This window comes from Oncorhynchus keta, chromosome 15, assembly GCF_023373465.1.
Source record: "Oncorhynchus keta strain PuntledgeMale-10-30-2019 chromosome 15, Oket_V2, whole genome shotgun sequence".
Lineage (NCBI taxonomy): Eukaryota > Metazoa > Chordata > Actinopteri > Salmoniformes > Salmonidae > Oncorhynchus > Oncorhynchus keta.
In genome coordinates, this window is record NC_068435.1 from 11,055,055 (window position 1) to 11,076,434 (window position 21,380).

Sequence of the window (21,380 nt, forward strand, 5' to 3'; positions counted from 1 at the left end):
CTGTGCTCAGGATATGCCTACCATGGGAAGACGTGCCTGTGTCTGTGCTCAGGATATGCCTACCATGGGAAGACGTGCCTGTGTCTGTGCTCAGGATATGCCTACCATGGGAAGACGTGCCTGTGTCTGTGCTCGGGATATGCCTACCATGGGAAGACGTGCCTGTGTGTATTCAAAATTACACAACCTTTAGTGTGACAATGTACAGACATAAACAGGGACAGTTGGGCATGTTGACAAATGGCGTTATGACCATGAAATGATGAATGATCACCTCAATCTCTATAGTCGACAGTTTAGACAGGGAGAAACACAGCTCATCAATACACATGTATAAACAGACCTCCACCCAGTCACACAACAATACGCCACACGTTAAACACACGTTAAACACACGTTAAACACACGTTAAACACACACTGGAGGAGCAGAGGGAAGAGACAGAGTGAAAACTGATCAGACAAACTGAAAGACGGAGACATAAAAAGCGAAGGACAAGAGGGAGAGAGTAACCAAAGAAGAAGAGACTACTGCAAGACAGCTTAAATCACACAAAATACAAAATCAGGAAAAATAGAAAAAGGAGAAATCCAAATTGAAAGTAGTGTCAAAACAATTATCAGAGGAGTCACTGGCATCAGACAGGTGCTGCAAGCCACTACCACCCCCACCCCTCACCACCCACTACCACCCCACCCCTCACCACCCACTACCACCCCTCCCAACCCCAACCACCCCCACCCCTCACCACCCACTACAACCCCCTCCCAACCCTCAACCACCCCCACCCCTCACCACCCACTACAACCCCCTCCCCACCCTCAACCACCCCCACCCACTTCCACCCCCTCCCAACCCTCAACCACTTCCACCCCTCCCAACCCTCAACCACTTCCACCCCCTCCCAACCCTTAACCACCCACCCTTCAATCCTCCACCCACCCACCCCACCCACTACCACCCCACCATCCAACCCTCCACCCCCACCCACCCCACCCCTCATCACCCACTACAACCCCTCCCAACCCTCAACCACCCCAACCCTCACCACCCACTACCACCACCAAGCCCCACCCTCCCAACCACCACCCAGCCCCACCTTCCACCTGTCCTCCCCGCCCACCCCAGCCTCTCACCTCCCCCACCCTCCCACCACCCACCCAGCCCCACCTTCCACCTGTCCTCCCCTCCCACCCCAGCCTCTCACCTCCCCACCCTCCCACCACCCTCCCACCACCCACCCAGCCCCATCTTCCACCTGTCCTCCCCTCCCACCCCAGCCTCTCACCTCCCACCACCCACCCAGCCCCACCTTCCACCTGTCCTCCCCTCCCACCCCAGCCTCTCACCTCCCCCACCCTCCCACTACCCTCCCACCACCCACCCAGCCCCACCTTCCACCTGTCCTCCCCTCCCACCCCAGCCTCTCACCTCCCCCCACCACCCTCCCACCACCCCACCCTCCCACCACCCACCCAGCCCCACCTTCCACCTGTCCTCTCCTCCCACCCCAGCCTCTCACCTCCCCCACCCATCCCCCCACCACCCTACCACCACCAAGCCCCACCCTCCCACCACCCACCCAGCCCCACCTTCCACCTGTCCTCCCCTCCCACCCCAGCCTCTCACCTCCCCCACCCTCCCTTCCTAGCAAAAGGGGTATCAACATGGGCGCGAGATGATGCGGGGGGTGGAGACGGAAAAAAACACAGCACACACGGATGGAGGCTGAGCTACTGACCTAGCCTGCCGCCCTTACGGGACACCTGTGGAGGTTTGGAGGATGCATCTTATGAGGGAGATAGAAGGAAAAACAACATTCTTTTAACAGACAAATTTCTCCAGCAAAGGCTGCTTGTCAAAATGTTCTAACCATTACAGCAGTATGATAATATAACGTCTGTCTGTCTGTGTGTTTGTCTATCTGTCTGTGATTCTGTTCTATCTAACTGTCTGGGGTTTTGTTGTCTGTCTGTCTGTCTGTCTGTCTGTCTGTCTGTCTGTCTGTCTGTCTGTCTGTCTGTCTGTCTGTCTGTCTGTGAGTCTGTCTGTGGTTTCTGTCTCTCTGTCTGTCTGTCTGTCTGTCTGTCTGTCTGTCTGTCTGTCTGTCTGTCTGTGGCTTTGTTCTGTCTGTCTGTGGATCTGGTCATTCTGCCTGTCTGTCTGTGGTTTTGTTCTCTGTCTGTCTGTCTGTCTGTCTGTCTGTCTGTCTGTCTGTCTGTCTGTCTGTCTGTCTGTCTGTCTGTCTGTCTGTCTGTCTGTCTGTGGATCTGTCATTCTGTCTGTCTGTCTGTCTGTCTGTCTGTCTGTCTGTCTGTTTGTCTGTCTGTCTGTGGTTTTGTTCGGTCTGTTTGTGGATCTGGTCATTCTGCATGTCTGTCTGTATCTCTGTCAGTGATTCTGGTATGTCTATCTGTCTGTCTGTGACTCTGGTATGTCTATCTGTCTGTCTGTGGTTTGGGTCTGTCTATCTGTCTGTCTGTGACTCTGGTATGTCTATCTGTCTGTCTGTGGTTTGGGTCTGTCTATCTGTCTGTCTGTGGTGACAGTGCACCTCCCATTCATCACATGACAGCCTTTGGCTGGATAAGGAGGGGAGTGATTGGTCAGTCCTCTTTATCTGTGCACCAGGAGATGGGGAAGAATGATAGCTTAGTGTAGTAGCCCCGGAGTCTGTGTCCATCAATATGGCTGGTAACGTCTTAATCACTATAGCTACCTCCCTACACTGCAGTAAACCTCCCCTCTGCATTAAACATTCACCATTAAACATTAAACATTAACCATTAAACATTTACCATTAAACATTTACCATTAAACATTTACCATTAAACATTTACTCTTGAAACAGCCTTTGTGCACTGCGGTGCAACTTATCTCCACTCAGTCTCAATCTCCATGAATTATTGAATTATTTAAGGAAGCATTCATTTCAACATGGCAGGGGAGATGTAAAAAATGAATGTTAATTAGCAAGCTTAAATATATGTGAATATATGTAGGTCATAGCCAATATCTGCCCTGCCTTCTAATAGAAATGCACAGCCTATAGGATAGAATAGCAATAATGGTGCTAAAATAATCGATCATTATGATCACGGTAATATAACATTAATATCGGTAACGTCACAACATGTACATACTTTTACATTGAGGCTGATGCGGTAGGATATGGGTAAACTGTGCAGTGGTTCTCGACAGACAACACGTGAGCTATGGAACAGGTGGATTTTTCGCATTGCATTCTCAGGCACCGCGGGTAAATCTACCTCCAGCCTTTATTAAGATAACGCATCTGACTGCAGTAATGCATTAGCTCAGCTCGGTCGAGGGGCGGGGAAACGGTTTCACACAAAACTACAGCACTGACCTGGTCGCCGCCGAGCGGCTGGTCTTTTCTTTCCGCTGCAGAAACGGACTTTGCTGAAGACCCCCAAGAAATGGCGCTCGCATATGGAACGAGGATCTTTGCTGGGGCTAGGACGTCGTTTTGTAGTGGAGACTCGGTCGCTGTTTGACTCCCTCGCCTGGCGTTTCTGACGGATCAAGGAGCTGGCGATAGCGGCCATCTCCCTCGCGGCTGAGCCGAACCGAACCAAGAGTCGTTGGACAGAGATCGAGTGGTTGTGTGATAGTTTGGAGCAAAAACAACCGTGAAATAAAAAATAAAAAAAACGATCCACGCGGATTTAGCAAAATGTCATTCTGACCCCTTAGAAAATACACAAATTCATTGCAGGGAAAGTATAAATGCCACCAATTTACGCATAATCTAGGCAATAAAAAAAATGCAACTATGGTAAATAAGTTTGTGTGTTATCGGAGCGTGCGTACGCAAAATTGAGTCTCAGGTATTCCAGGTCTGACAAGCACGACTGTCCCCCTCGGTATAATCCTCATTTGCACGGAAAGTCCGTGAGTGTCAAAATATCCAGCACCATAATGCATTCGAGACACCTTAAACTTCACTGTAAACTATTTCATCAACAGCTGGGTGAATGCAACGTCTCATAACTTGTCAATGTATTAAGCCGAAGTCAAAACCGAATCGAGAGGGGACAAAGGGTAGGCGGCGGTCCATTTGGCTGCCCCACTCACTCTCCGGGACTACCGGCATCTGTGCCATCTGTACCAGCCCTTCTACCAGCAGACCCTCCGAGCACCGTCGGGGAAAGATAATGATCTCTGAGAATGCAGCAGCAACATAGTGATGTGGCTTTACAATGAGAGAAAAACATATGCGTTTCGTTATTATTGTTCGTATGTAGACTATAAAAATCTTCCAAAAAGCCGGTTTCCTTGCAGACAACACGATTGGAGTAATGGATTATTTCCTTCCGTATGGATGGTATGCGGGTGCTCTCCTCTCGCCTACAGGCATGAGTGAATGGGCTCACGGTTCTCTCTCTACGCAATCATACGTGGTTGAGGTTTGGATGAAGAATTATCCGGGGAAAAAGAGAGAAAGAATTGAGAGAGAGGCAGGAGGGAGAGGAACGAGACATAGAGAGTGTGTGAGAGTGCGAGAGAGAGTACGTGCATGGTGCGTGTATAAGAGAACAAAAACAAAGAGAGAGAGAGAGAGAGAGAGAGAGAGAGAGAGAGAGAGAGAGAGAGAGAGAGAGAGAGGGAGTGCGCGCGTCTCCAAAATAACGGTGTGCTGTGTTCGTCCCCGCGCGCGTTCAAATCCAAACGAATTTCCGACGGACCTCGGTACCGCATTCATTATTGGGACAATGGGGCTTAAGTCTTTCTTCAATTTGAAATGTAGCAGTGATTATATGCGGTACCGAGGTCAGTCGGAATGGACTAGACAGCCAATTTGGACCGCTACTATCTATCCCCATTATACCATTCTAATTCCAGTGGTTTATGAATTCCTTTCTTATACAGCAGTTTTATGTTGCTAATATATATATATATAAATAAATATAAGTAAATACCTATCTATTTAGGCGCCTTTTACATTAGCTTGAAGTGTCAATGGACACCTGATGGCTAAAGGTTATATGCAAAATGTGTTAATTAACCCCTAGACGAATCGTTGTGCACAGCGCAGATAATGGTTGAAAATAAACACACATTGACAAGGCAGAGACAACACAACAGACGGACCAGACAGAACACACACGGAACTCATGATGAAATACTGTGACTTTAAGTGAATGAACGTTCTATTTTCTGTTCCTCCCGTTATTACAGTATCATTACATTGCAATGGTGTCATGACTTTATAACAAGTGTTATATCATGTCTGATGACTTTATAACAAGTGTTATATCATGTCTGATGACTTCATAACAAGTGTTATATCATGTCTGATGACTTTATAACAAGTGTTATATCAAGTCTGATGTTATATCATGACTTTATTTATAACAATATCAAGTTTATAACAAGTGTTATATCATGTCTGATGTTATATCATGTCTGATGACTTTATAACAAGTGTTATATCATGTCTGATGACTTTATAACAAGTGTTATATCATGTCTGATGACTTTATAACAAGTGTTATATCATGTCTGATGACTTTATAACAAGTGTTATATCATGTCTGATGACTTTATAACAAGTGTTATATCATGTCTGATGACTTTATAACAAGTGTTATATCATGTCTGATGACTTTATAACAAGTGTTATATCATGTCTGATGACTTCATAACAAGTGTTATATCAAGTCTGCTAATATTAAACAAGTGTTCTGGCAGGCCCTCTCACGGAAAGTGCCAATTCCTGACCTCTGTTGCATTAACTGATGAAAGGTGGTGTGCGTGTATGTGTGTGTGAGTGATCTTTCTGGCTCTGTGTTCGATGTCGTGTGTGTCCTCATATAGGAGGGCACACACGAAAGTGGCTCAATAAAAGGATGGGAGAATGACGTGAGCCATACATGGAAAACCTCTTGGCTCCCTGCCACGGAGAATCAGCATGAACCATTCAGGGATTAACTTAATCTGGGTTTGACGACTTCTCCGAAAATAAATCAATGATACAAGCTACTCCATCTCTCTCTCTCTCTCTCTCGCCAAATAAGGTTTTATGTTTTTCTATAATAATTGTCATATTATAGACAATAGTAGCAACATATCAGTCAGTATAGGTGTCATGTAAATATGTCAGTAAATACTTTCGGTGTACTTGTCACTGTACAAATTACAAATGCTCCTTTATTTATTTATGTAATTTTAGCCTCAATAACGCATCGTCAACGTTCAGTCTGTTGTGGAGATATTGGAATATTTACGACAGCGCGGCCAAAGTGATCTTGTTCACCAGCTGTGAGGCTGTCAACCCGGGTGTGCGGTGGCACAGCAGGCCACACCGTTCCAAGAGTTCTGCATATTGTCTTATATCTATCGCCATCTTGTGGACAAACCTCAGCATTGCGTCTTTGTCATGCATCAAGAACTAATTGTAATCTCTATCGAGATTTTTTGTTGTCCTTAGAGCATACTGCATTTGTTTACACTTTTATCTTGCGTATAAAACGAGGTTACTGTACTGGAAAAGTAACCATGTGACACAAAGGGAGGTGTGATAGTGAACATTTTCATGATATCATAAGAAGTGTATTTGTATTTATTAAGGATCCTCATTAGCTACTGCCAAGGCATCAGCTACTCTTCCTGGGGTCCAGTAACATTAAGGCAGTTAATTACATTTTACTTCCTGGCCATGTCCCCTAATCTTTTCAAAGGTCTTGATGATTATATCATGAAATTTGTGAAAACATGGTCATTTAAGATATACACTGAGTGTACAAAACATTACGAACACCTTCATAATATTGATTTGCAGCCCTTTAAAACCTCAGAACAGCCTCAATTCTTTGGGGCTTGGACTCTACAAGGTGTCAAAAGCATTCCACAGGGATGCTGGCCCATGTTGACTCCAATGTTTCTCAAAGCTGTGTCAAATTGGCTGGATGTCCTTTGGGTGGTGGACCATTCTTGAGACACATGGGAAACTGTTGAGCGCGAAAAACCCAGTTTGTGACACACTCAAACTAGTGTGCCTGGCACCCACTACCATACCCTGTTCAAAGCCACCTAAATACTTTGTCTTGCCCATTCACCCTCTGAATGGCACATATACAAAATTCATGTCTCTATTGTCTCAAGGATTAAAAATCATATTTTAACCTGTCTCCTCCCCTTCATCTATACTGATTGAAGTGGATTTAACTAGTGACATCAATAAGGGATCATAGCTTTCACCTGGATTCACCTGGTCAGTCTAGGTCATGGAAAGAGCAGGCGTTCCTAATGTTTTGTCCACTCAGTGTATATAAAATGACATGTGTGTCTGTGGCTTAATTTACTTCTGCCCGATGCCTTTTATGAAGTATTTGGCTGAAGACATTTTTGCCCATTGAAGATCGTTTCAAAAACCTTACACAAGTTCAAAAACTACAAGGCTAGTTCCTAGTCACTTTCATAGAGTATTGTCCCTATTTAATAAACATAGTTACACCCCTCTCCTCTATTTAATAAACATAGTTACACCCCTCTCCTCTATTTAATAAACATAGTTACACCCCTCTCCTCTATTTAATAAACATAGTTACACCCCTCTCCTCTATTTAATAAACATAGATACCCCTCTCCTCTATTTAATAAACATAGTTACACCCCTCTCCTCTATTTAATAAACATAGTTACACCCCTCTCCTCTATTTAATAAACATAGTTACACCCCTCTCCTCTATTTAATAAACATAGTTACACCCCTCTCCTCTATTTAATAAACATAGTTACACCCCTCTCCTCTATTTAATAAACATAGTTACACCCCTCTCCTCTATTTAATAAACATAGTTACACCCCTCTCCTCTATTTAATAAACATAGTTACACCCCTCTCCTCTATTTAATAAACATAGTTACACCCCTCTCCTCTATTTAATAAACATAGTTACACCCCTCTCCTCTATTTAATAAACATAGTTACACCCCTCTCCTCTATTTAATAAACATAGATACCCCTCTCCTCTATTTAATAAACATAGTTACACCCCTCTCCTCTATTTAATAAACATAGTTACACCCCTCTCCTCTATTTAATAAACATAGTTACACCCCTCTCCTCTATTTAATAAACATAGTTACACCCCTCTCCTCTATTTAATAAACATAGTTACACCCCTCTCCTCTATTTAATAAACATAGTTACACCCCTCTCCTCTATTTAATAAACATAGTTACACCCCTCTCCTCTATTTAATAAACATAGTTACACCCCTCTCCTCCATTTAATAAACATAGTTACACCCCTCTCCTCTATTTAATAAACATAGATACCCCTCTCCTCTATTTAATAAACATAGTTACACCCCTCTCCTCTATTTAATATACATAGTTACACTCCTCTCCTCTATTTAATAAACATAGATACCCCTCTCCTCTATTTAATAAACATAGTTACACCCCTCTCCTCTATTTAATATACATAGTTACACTCCTCTCCTCTATTTAATAAACATAGATACCCCTCTCCTCTATTTAATAAACATAGATACCCCTCTCCTCTATTTAATAAACATAGTTACACCCCTCTCCTCTATTTAATATACATAGTTACACTCCTCTCCTCTATTTAATAAACATAGATACCCCTCTCCTCTATTTAATAAACATAGATACCCCTCTCCTCTATTTAATAAACATAGTTACACTCCTCTCCTCTATTTAATATACATAGTTACACTCCTCTCCTCTATTTAATAAACATAGATACCCCTCTCCTCTATTTAATAAACATAGATACCCCTCTCCTCTATTTAATAAACATAGTTACACCCCTCTCCTCTATTTAATATACATAGTTACACCCCTCTCCTCTATTTAATAAACATAGTTACACCCCTCTCCTCCATTTAATAAACATAGTTACACCCCTCTCCTCTATTTAATAAACATAGTTACACCCCTCTCCTCTATTTAATATACATAGTTACACCCCTCTCCTCTATTTAATAAACATAGTTACACCCCTCTCCTCTATTTAATATACATAGTTACACCCCTCTCCTCTATTTAATAAACATAGTTACACCCCTCTCCTCTATTTAATAAACATAGTTACACCCCTCTCCTCTATTTAATATACATAGTTACACCCCTCTCCTCTATTTAATAAACATAGTTACACCCTCTCCTCTATTTAATAAACATAGTTACACCCCTCTCCTCTATTTAATATACATAGTTACACCCCTCTCCTCTATTTAATAAACATAGTTACACCCCTCTCCTCTATTTAATAAACATAGTTACACCCCTCTCCTCTATTTAATATACATAGTTACACCCCTCTCCTCTATTTAATAAACATAGTTACACCCCTCTCCTCTATTTAATAAACATAGTTACACCCCTCTCCTCTATTTAATAAACATAGATACCCCTCTCCTCTATTTAATAAACATAGTTACACCCCTCTTCTCTATTTAATAAACATAGTTACACCCCTCTCCTCTATTTAATAAACATAGATACCCCTCTCCTCTATTTAATAAACATAGATACCCCTCTCTCTATTTAATAAACATAGTTACACCCCTCTTCTCTATTTAATAAACATAGTTACACCCCTCTCCTCTATTTAATAAACATAGATACCCCTCTCCTCTATTTAATAAACATAGATACCCCTCTCCTCTATTTAATAAACATAGTTACACCCCTCTCCTCTATTTAATAAACATAGTTACACCCCTCTCCTCTATTTAATAAACATAGTTACACCCCTCTCCTCTATTTAATAAACATAGATACCCCTCTCCTCTATTTAATAAACATAGTTACACCCCTCTCCTCTATTTAATAAACATAGTTACACCCCTCTCCTCTATTTAATAAACATAGATACCCCTCTCCTCTATTTAATAAACATAGATACCCCTCTCCTCTATTTAATAAACATAGTTACACCCCTCTCCTCTATTTAATAAACATAGTTACACCCCTCTCCTCTATTTAATAAACATAGTTACACCCCTCTCCTCTATTTAATAAACATAGTTACACCCCTTGTCACGCCTTGGTCATAGTATTTTTGTGTTTTCTTTATTATTTGTTCTGGCCAGGGTGTGACATGGGTTTAAAATGTTGTGTTTCGTATTGGGGTTTTGTAGTCATTGGGATTGCGGCTGAGTAGGGGTGTAGCATAGGTTTGGCTGCCTGAGGCGGTTCTCAATCAGAGTCAGGTGATTCTCGTTGTCTCTGATTGGGAACCATATTTAGGTAGCCGGGGTTTCACTGTGTATTTAGTGGGTGATTGTTCCTGTCTCCGTGTTAGTTAATTCACCAGACAGGCTGTATAGATTTTCACGTTCCGTTTGTTGTTTTTGTATATATACAGACATTTCATGTATCGTTGTTTTTTCATTAAAGAACATGAGTAACTACCACGCCACATTTTGGTCCGACTCTCTTTCGACAAACGAACGCCGTTACAGAATAACCCACCACACACGGACCGAGTGGCGTGGTAACAGGCATCGACAGCAGGAGCAGCGAAAGGAGGATGAATTGTTCGGAGAAGGACCCTGGGATCAGCCGGGAGAATATCGCCACCCCAAAGAAGAACTGGAGGCGGCAAGAGCTGAGAGACGCTGGTATGAGGAGAAACAACAGCGGCAGCAGGAGCTACAATATCGGGACTACACTACTTGGGAGGAAATAGACAGGTGGGCGGTCGACCCAGAGAGAGTGCCGGAGCCCGGCTGGGATTCGCTGGAGCAGTGCGAAGAGGGCTATAGGAGAATGGAGTTGGAGAGACAATCACGACGGCGCAGAGGAAAGCCTGTGAGTCAGCCCCAAAAATGTATTGGGGGGCTCAGAGGGAGAGTGGCAGAGTCAGGAGATAGACCTGAGCCAACTCTCCTTGTTAATCGTGAGGAGCCAAGGAGGAGACCAGAACCAGAGCCGGTGTTAGAGGTGAGCGAAGCAGAGACTGTGAAGGAGTTAATGGGGAAAGTGGAGTGGAGAGTAATGAGGGAGTTGCTAGCTTGGTGCTTTAGGTACAAGATTCGTCCGACAGAGCGTGTCGGGGATTTGATGGCACCTGGGTCAGCGCTCCATACTCGTCCTGAGGTGCGTGTTAGTCGGCTGGTGAAAAATGTGCCAGCCTCACGCACTAGGCCTCCTGTGTACAGTGCCTTGCGAAAGTATTCGGCCCCCTTGAACTTTGTGACCTTTTGCCACATTTCAGGCTTCAAACATAAAGATATAAACTGTATTTTTTTGTGAAGAATCAACAACAAGTGGGACACAATCATGAAGTGGAACGACATTTATTGGATATTTCAAACTTTTTTTAACAAATCAAAAACTGAAAAATTGGGCGTGCAAAATTATTCAGCCCCTTTACTTTCAGTGTCTATTATAAGCATGTGTCTATTATAATCATGTGTAAATTGGAAATGTGTTTCTTGCATATCCCGACTCGCCGTGAGACGCCTTCAAAAATGGGTTCATGGCCAGCCATTACTAACGGTTAGTTGCAAAATAAATGTAGGAATCTATGTTATTCAATTATTGCATCCACACTGCTCACGCGAGTCAACGAGCGTCTGCGTTACCGAGGGCTGAAATAGAAGTCATTCCTATTTCTAACGCAGATCGCGCTGAAAGTCCTGCCTCTCCCATCTCCTCATTGGTTTATAGAAGCAGGTACCCACGTGCAATCCCCTCATTGGTTATACCCACGTGGGTGATTGAAAGACTAACTGTTTTGCCAGTCGTCGTGGTAATACTATGAAAGTTTAGATGCCAATCACCATATAAGTTGAAAGATGAAAAAGCCTGGAAGGAGGAGAGATGACTAGAAACGATTCAGTTGACCGTTTTATATGTGGATTAATTGTCAGAGTAGAGGACCTTGTGCATTTCAGGTAAAATAACAACCTAATGTTTATATCCCAGGACAAATTAACTAGCAACAGCAAGCTAGCTAAATAGGACAAATTAGCTAGCAAGTGTAAGCTAACTAGCAAATTACCATGTTTAATGCAAATGTTTCATGCATTTCGACCTGACCCCTAATTATTATAATTGGTTCAGAGTTTATTTTTATATTTTAACCTGTGTGTTGAGATCGCGTTTGGTTTAGGGGAACAAAAGTTATGCACGATGGCGCACAATGGCACACGCGCACAGCCGGTTTGGGTTCCGTGTAAGTGCCTTGCTCAAGGGCACAGACATATGTTTTTTTCTCTCCTTTTGAGCTCGGGTATTCGAACTAGCAACCTTCAGGCCCGACGCTTTAACCACTAGGCTCCCTTCCACCCCCTTCATTTGAAAGCTGCAAGTAGATAGCGGCCTTGCCTTTATCGGTTCAGGAAACATGTTGGTCATGAACATTTCCCTCTGTGCACTTGTCAAGATATTGTCTTTACACTCATAATGTGAATCATTCTCTATACTTCCTTCCTTTTTTAAACTTCCAATTTGATCACAAAAAAAGGGGAAAAAAGGGGAAATGAATTGAACCCCAGTTAACCCGCTTTAAATTTCATACCAGAATTACATCACAATAACAACAAATATAAAGTCAATTAGTGTTTAGCTTTTGATGTGTATGGTATTAAACAATACTATCACAGTTGCTTCATTGGTTCCGGTTTCCTCATAAATAATGTGTATTTTAATGCCATATTGCAACGAGTGCGCTGAGAGTCGGGAAGCAAGTACAGGGAGAGTGAGCGTTTTAATAAATAAACACGACACACAAACAACGCACCGACATGAGACAGAGTCAATAACACCTGAGGAAAGAACCAAGGGGAGTGACAGATATAGGGAAGATAATCAAGGAGGTGATGGAGTCCAGGTGAGAGACAGATATAGGAAAGATAATCAAGGAGGTGATGGAGTCCAGGTGAGAGACAGATATCGGGAAGGTAATCAAGGAGGTGATGGAGTCCAGGTGAGAGACAGATATAGGGAAGATAATCAAGGAGGTGATGGAGTCCAGGTGAGAGACAGATATCGGGATGATAATCAAGGAGGTGATGGAGTCCAGGTGAGAGACAGATATAGGGAAGATAATCAAGGAGGTGATGGAGTCCAGGTGAGAGACAGATATAGGGAAGATAATTAAGGAGGTGATGGAGACAAGGTGAGAGACAGATATAGGGAAGATAATCATGGAGGTGATGGAGTCCATGTGAGAGACAGATATAGGGAAGATAATCATGGAGGTGATGGAGTCCAGGTGAGAAACAGATATAGGGAAGATAATCAAGGAGGTGATGGAGTCCTGGTGAGAGACAGATATAGGGGAGATAATCATGGAGGTGATGGAGTCCAGGTGAGAGACAGATATAGGGAAGATAATCAAGGAGGTGATGGAGTCCAGGTGAGAGACAGATATAGGGAAGATAATCAAGGAGGTGATGGAGTCCAGGTGAGAAACAGATATAGGGAAGATAATCAAGGAGGTGATGGAGTCCAGGTGAGAAACAGATATAGGGAAGATAATCAAGGAGGTGATGGAGTCCTGGTGAGAGACAGATATAGGGAAGATAATCAAGGAGCTGATGGAGTCCAGGTGAGAAACAGATATAGGGAAGATAATCAAGGAGGTGATGGAGTCCTGGTGAGAGACAGATATAGGGAAGATAATCAAGGAGGTGATGGAGTCCAGGTGAGAGACAGATATAGGGAAGATAATCAAGGAGGTGATGGAGTCCAGGTGAGAGACAGATATAGGGAAGATAATCATGGAGGTGATGGAGTCCAGGTGAGAAACAGATATAGGGAAGATAATCAAGGAGGTGATGGAGTCCTGGTGAGAGATAGATATAGGGAAGATAATCAAGGAGGTGATGGAGTCCTGGTGAGAGACAGATATAGGGAAGATAATCAAGGAGGTGATGGAGTCCAGGTGAGAGACAGATATAGGGAAGATAATCATGGAGGTGATGGAGTCCAAGTGAGAGACAGATATAGGGAAGATAATCAAGGAGGTGACGGAGTCCTGGTGAGAGACAGATATAGGGAAGATAATCAAGGAGGTGATGGAGTCCTGGTGAGTGTCATGCGCGAGACGATGGTGACAGGTATGCTGGATAATCAGCAGCATGATAACCTAGAGGCTGGAGAGGGAATTTACATGACACATATAAATAATGATACTTTAAAGTGACAACACTGGTCAACAGCTTTATCATATCATTCAATATCTGGCACCGTATCAGTTGTCTCAGATTAGTGCCTCTTAGATCACACCGAATAAGATGACATGGACAGGGTTTGTTGTTTTCAATCTTCCCTGTGAATTGCCCAGACTGCAACTGAGATGAGTAACAACGTAACCTGCGTTGCTCGCTACCATGACAAAGACCAAAGCCAGCAGGAGTAGCATTAAGGACAGTGGTGTCTCTCTTTCACACTTGAAGGATCTTTTAAACGACCAAAAATATTTTTAGAAGGAGTTGCTACAACAACAAGAAAATAGCTTCAAGTGTTTTGTCCAAATACTGGTGGAGTCAACTAATAAAAGAATGGCCGACCTGACCAGAGAGGTCCAGGACCTGAAGAACAGTTTGCAGTTCTCCCAGGGTCAGCACGATGAGTTTAAACAGGAGAATGGCAAGATGACAGCAATCTGTAAATCATTGAGAGAGGACATCAGTTCTGTATGTGAATCCATGATAACAATGACAGATAAATCAGACTCGAGGGAAATCAAGGCGGAACAACATGGTGTGGACAGAATTGCAGAATCTCCACATGAGACCTGGACGGAGTCTGAGGACACAGTGAGGGAAATGATCTCTGAGAAATTGAAGATGGACCACAGGAAGATTGAGGTGGAGCATGCCCACACCCACCGTGACTGGGCCTGCCCACCGGCCCAGGTGACAGGCCCAGGCCAATAGTGGTTAAGTTCCTGAGGTTCAAGGACAAGGTAGCTGGAAGGAGCCAAGAACTTGAGAGGAACGTATATCTTCATCAATGGGGACTAACCTGAAGCTCTACACCAGAAGAGGAAAGAACTGATCCCAGCCATGAAAGACATTGCGTACATCTGCTATGACAGGCTCATTGTCCACCCTCCCTCCCAGAAGCCTGGAAGGGATGAGAGAGCCAAGCCTTTGGGTTCGTAGCTTCAACCTCGAAGCACACAACACACACACACACACACACACACACACACACACACACACACACACACACACACACACACACACACACACACACACACACACACACACCAATTGATTAATGGACTGCTGAATGTATATTTTATTATCTTGCTTTGTCTGCTAAGTCAAACGACACCGCTGGTTCTGCTCACACTGCCCTACCCTATGCTCTGACCTCTTTCTCCCCTCTCTCTCCAGATGAAATCTCGCGTCTTGTGACGGCCGGCCGCCCAACAACCTGCCCGCTTGACCCTATCCCCTCCTCTCTTCTCCAGACCATTTCCGAGACCTTCTCCCTTACCTCACCTCGCTCATCAACTCATCCCTGACCGCTGGCTACGTCCCTCCCGTCTTCAAGAGAGCGAGAGTTGCACCCCTTCTGAAAAAACCTACACTCGATCCCTCCGATGTCAACAACTACAGACCAGTATCCCTTCTCTCTTTTCTCTCCAAAACTCTTGAGCGTGCCGTCCTTGGCCAGCTCTACCGCTATCTCTCTCAGAATGACCTTCTTGATCCAAATCAGTCAGGTTTCAAGACTAGTCATTCAACTGAGACTGCTCTTCTCTGTATCACGGAGGCGCTCCGCACTGCTAAAGCTAACTCTCTCTCCTCTGCTCTCATCCTTCTAGACCTATCGGCTGCCTTCGATACTGTGAACCATCAGATCCTCCTCTCCACCCTCTCCGAGTTGGGCATCTCCGGCGCGGCCCACGCTTGGATTGCGTCCTACCTGACAGGTCGCTCCTACCAGGTGGCGTGGCGAGAATCTGTCTCCTCACCACGCGCTCTCACCACTGGTGTCCCCCAGGGCTCTGTTCTAGGCCCTCTTTTATTCTCGCTATACACCAAGTCACTTGGCTCTGTCATAACCTCACATGGTCTCTCCTATCATTGCTATGCAGACGACACACAATTAATCTTCTCCTTTCCCCCTTCTGATGACCAGGTGGCGAATCGCATCTCTGCATGTCTGGCAGACATATCAGTGTGGATGACGGATCACCACCTCAAGCTGAACCTCAGCAAGACGGAGCTCCTCTTCCTCCCGGGGAAGGACTGCCCGTTCCATGATCTCGCCATCACGGTTGACAACTCCATTGTGTCCTCCTCCCAGAGCGCTAAGAACCTTGGCGTGATCCTGGACAACACCCTGACGTTCTCAACTAACATCAAGGCGGTGTCCCGTTCCTGTAGGTTCATGCTCTACAACATCCGCAGAGTACGACCCTGCCTCACACAGGAAGCGGCGCAGGTCCTAATCCAGGCACTTGTCATCTCCCGTCTTGATTACTGCAACTCGCTGTTGGCTGGGCTCCCTGCCTGTGCCATTAAACCCCTACAACTCATCCAGAACGCCGCAGCCCGTCTGGTGTTCAACCTTCCCAAGTTCTCTCACGTCACCCCGCTCCTCCGCTCTCTCCACTGGCTTCCAGTTGAAGCTCGCATCCGCTACAAGACCATGGTGCTCGCCACGGAGCTGTGAGGGGAACGGCACCTCAGTACCTCCAGGCTCTGATCAGGCCCTACACCCAAACAAGGGCACTGCGTTCATCCACCTCTGGCCTGCTCGCCTCCCTACCACTGAGGAAGTACAGTTCCCGCTCAGCCCAGTCAAAACTGTTCGCTGCTCTGGCCCCCAATGGTGGAACAAACTCCCTCACGACGCCAGGACAGCGGAGTCAATCACCACCTTCCGGAGACACCTGAAACCCCACCTCTTCAAGGAATACCTAGGATAGGGTAAGTAAGGGTAAGTAATCCTTCTCACCCCCCCCTTCTCCCCCAACAAGATTTAGATGCAAGTGGCTGTTCCACTGGTTGTCATAAGGTGTATGCACCAATTTGTAAGTCGCTCTGGATAAGAGCGTCTGCTAAATGACTTAAATGTAAATGTAAATGCTCTTTTCAGTATTATGTCTATCTCTGATAAAAAATAAAAAATAAAATAATAATAAGCTACCCAGGAAAGGGCTGAAAATAGTCCATATTAATATATGTAGCCTTAGAAATAAGGTTTTTTGAAATCAATATATAACTTGCTAACATCAGAGAACATTCATATATTAGCCATTTCTGAGACTCACTTAGATAATTCATTTGATGATACAGCAGTAGCAATACAAGGATATAAAAGAGACAGAAATGCTCATGGGGGAGGTGTTGCTGTATATATTCAGAGCCATATCCCTGTAATGCTTAGAGAAGATCTTATGTCAAGTGTTCACTTGGCACGTCTAAAACCGTTTCTTTTAGGTGTGTTGCTATAGGCCACCAAGTGCTAACAGGCAGTATCTAAATAATATGTGTGAAATGCTTGATAGTGTATGTGATGTAAACAGAGAGGTCTACCTTCTTGGGGACTTGAGTATTGACTGGTTTTCATCAAGCTGTCCGCTCAACAGGAAGCTTCTCATTGTGACCAGTGCCTGTAATCTGGTTCAGGTTATTAATCAAACTACCAAGGTGTTTACAAACACTACAGGAACAAGATCATCTACATGTATCGATCACATTTGTACTAATACTGTAGAACTTTGTTCTAAAGCTGTATCCGTACCCATTGGATGCAGGGATCACAATATAGTGGCTATATACAGGAAAGCCAAAGTTCCAACAGCTGGGCCTAAAATAGTATATAAGAGATCATACAACATATTTTTCTGTGACTCTTATGTGGATGATGTTAAGAATATTTGTCGGTCTGATGTGATTAATGAGGAGCATCCAGACGCTGCACTTGATGAATTTATGAAATTGCTTCTACCAATTATTGATAAACATGCACCTGTTAAGAAACTGACTATCAGAACTGTTAAGGCTCCATGGATTAATGAGGAATTGAACAACTGTATGGTTGAAAGAGATGGGGCAAAAGGAGTGGCTAATATGTCTGGCTGTACATCTGACTGGTTGACTTATTGCTAATTGATCAATTATGTGATTAAACTCAACAAAAAGAAGAAGAAACTGTACTATGAAGCCAAGTTCAAGTACTTTAAATGAAATTATGGGCACAAAGACAAATTCAACTCCATCTTTCATCACAAAACCATTTGATGTTGCCAATTATTTTAATGATCACTTCATTGGCAAACTTAGGCAGGAAATGCCAACAACGAACAGTGAGCCATCATACTCATGCATAAAAAAACTAATAATGAAAGAAAGACATTTCAAGTTTGAATTTTGTGAAGTTAGTGTGGGAGAGTGGAACAATGATTGTTATCGATCAATAATGACAAACCTCCTGGCATTGACAACTTAGATGGAATGCTACTGAGGATGGTAGCTGACTCTATAGCCACTCATATCTGTCATATCTTTAATATGAGCCTAGAGGAAAGTCTTTGTCCTCAGGCCTGGAGGGAAGCCAAAGTAATTACGTTACCCAAGAGTAACAGCAGACTTATAAGCTTGCTGCCAGCTCTTAGCAAACTGTTGGATTTTTTGTTGTTGACCAAATACAATGCTATTTCTCTGTAAACAAATAAACAATAGACTTTCAGCACGCTAATAGGCTCTAACCAGAATAGAAAGAGGAGTGGGAGGCCCCGGTGAACAACTAAGAAAAAGGACAAGTACATTAGAGTGTCTAGTTTGAGAAACAGACACCTCACAAGCCCTCAACTGGCAGCTTCATTAAATAGTACCGGCAAAAACACCAGTCTCAACGTCAACAGTGAAGAGGCGACGCCGGGATGCTGGCCTTCTAGACAGTTGCAAAGAAAAATACATATTTCAGACTGGCCAATAAAAAGAAAAGATTAAGATGAGCAAAAGATCACAAAAACTGGACAAAGGAACTCTGCCTAATAGGTCAGCATCTTGGAGTCACCTCTTCACTGTTGACGTTGAGACTGGTGTTTTGCGAGTACTATTTAATGAAGCTGACAGTTGAGGACTTGTGAGGCCTCTAATGTACTTGTCCTCTTGCTCAGTTGTGCACCGGGGTCTCCCACTCCTCTTTCTATTCTGGTTAGAGCCAGTTTGTGCTGGTCTGTGAAGGGAGTAGTACACAGCGTTGAACCAGACCTTCAGTTTCTTGGCAATTTCTCACATGGAAAGCCTTAATTTCTTCGAACAAGAATAGACTGACAAGTTTCAGAAGAAAGGTCTTTGTTTCTGGCCATTTTGAGCCTGTAATCGAACCCACAAATGCTGATGCTCCAGATACTCAACTAGTCTAAAGGCCACTTTTATTGCTTCTTTAATCAGAACAACAGTTTTCAGCTGTGCTAACATAATTGCAAAATGGTTTTGATCAATTAGCCTTTTAAAATTATAAACTTGGATTAGCTAACACAACGTGCCATTGGAACACAGGAGTGATGGTTTCTGATAATGGGCCTCTGTACACCTATGTAGACGTTCCATTAAAAATCAGCCGTTTACAGCTACAATAGTCATTTACAACATTACATTTTTTTCTGATCAATCAAAAAAAATGTGCTTTTCTTTCAAAAACAAGAACATCTCCAAGTGACCCCAAACTTTTGAACTGTAGTGTACGTGTTATGGCTTTTCAACCTCTGCCATATCATGGATTCAGAGCTCTCTATCTAATATAACTCAAAGGGTATTTTTTAATGGAAGCATCTCTAATGTCAAACATGTCAAGTGTGGTGTACCGCAGGGCAGCTCTCTAGGCCCTCTACTCTTTTCTATTTTTACCAATGACCTGCCACTGGCATTAAACAAAGCATGTGTGTCCATGTATGCTGATGATTCAACCATATACGCATCATTAACCACAGCTAATGAAGTGAACCGCAGCTAATGAAATTAACCACAGCTAATGAAACACTTAACAAAGAGTTGCAGTCTGATTTGGAATGGGTGTCCAGTAATACGCTTGTCCTGAACATCTCTAAAACTAGGAGCATTTTATTTGGTACAAATCATTCCAGTTCTAGACCTCAGCTGAGTCTAGTAATGAATGGTGTGGCTGTTGAACAAGTTGAGGAGACTAAATTACATGGCGTTTGTAAGGACCGACGCCGGAGACGAGAAGCAGGTACGGGGAGTTGACATTTAATTCGGAACAGACAAAGAGCAAGACAGAAACAGCGTCAGCACACGGATACACAATGACAAATGACAATCAGTGCACCAGCGGGGAACTGACAACTATAGGGGAGGTAATGAACAGGTGATTGAGTCCAGGTGAGTCCAATAATACGCTGATACGCGTGACGGGGGGAAGGCAGGTGTGCGTAATGATGGTGGCAGGAGTGCGCAATGCTGGGAAGCCTGGCAGGGGGGAAAGCGGGAGCAGGCGTGTCAGTGCTCCCCCTCCCCCTCTAGGGGCGCCACCCGGCATCCCACCTGGGCGAACCTGATGGGCCGGCCGAGGGACGGGCACTGGACAAACCGGCAGGCATGATAGCCTGGCAAGCCGGCTGAGGCATGAAGGCCTGTTCATCTCGCTGAGGCATAGGAGGCTGACGATCCGGCTGAGACGTTGCAGCCTGACTAGGCCGGCTGGGCGTAAACACCTGACGATCCGACTGAGGCCTGATGTGGGATGGGCCGCCTTCCGAGCCAACCAGGGCAAGAAACGTCTCGAGCCAGATAGGGTGTGACAGCCCGACGAGCTGGCTTTAAGCACCCCTGGTTCCATCAGTGTCGGGCAGCGGACCCGACGTCACCACCAACCGGAACGTCAGCACTCCCCAATGCTTCGTATGATGGCTGCTGCATTCTGTAAGGACCGCCGCCAGAGACGAGAAGCAGGTACGGGGTCATTTAATTAGAAACAGACAAAGAGGAAGACAGAAACAGGGTCAGCACACGGATACACAATGACAAACAATCATTGCAGCGGGGACAGAGATGGGGAACTGACAACTATAGGGGAGGTAATGAACAGGTGATTGAGTCCAGGTGAGCCCAATAATACGCCGATGCACGTGACGGGGGGAAGACAGGTGTGCGTAATGACAGTGGCAGGAGTGCACAATGCCGGAGAGCCTGGAGCGGGGGGGAAGAGAGGGAGCAGGCGCGACAGCGTTACCTTAGATTGTAAACTGTTATGGTCAAAACATATAGATTCAATGGTTGATCATATAGATTCAATGGTTGTAAAGATGGGGAGAGGTCTGGAATAAAGAGATGCTCTGTTGTTTTTGACTCCAAAAAGCAATTACTCCAGGCTGTAGTTTTGTCTAATCTTGATAACAGTCATGTGGTCCAGTGCTGCAAGGAAATACCAAGTTAA

At 44.3% G+C, this 21,380-nt stretch overlaps 1 protein-coding gene across 3 annotated transcripts in view; it reads right to left on the reverse strand.

The window, feature by feature from the left end:
• The window catches only part of LOC118373358 (fibroblast growth factor 12-like), a 75,009-nt gene that overhangs the window by 49,957 nt on the left and 3,672 nt on the right, over positions 1-21,380 (reverse strand). The window contains exons 1-2 of one of the 3 annotated variants that reach the window (XM_052463362.1): positions 3,371-4,521; positions 1,742-1,789 (exon numbers count right to left, since the gene is read on the reverse strand). The exons of 1 other annotated variant lie outside the window; for it this stretch is intronic. In XM_052463362.1, the coding sequence (XP_052319322.1) occupies positions 1,742-1,789; positions 3,371-3,569 (247 nt within the window). In that variant the 5' untranslated portion in view covers positions 3,570-4,521. Of the gene's footprint in view, positions 1-1,741; positions 1,790-3,370; positions 4,522-21,380 lie in introns of those variants that run through there. One more of the 3 variants, XM_052463363.1, reaches the window with a different exon arrangement.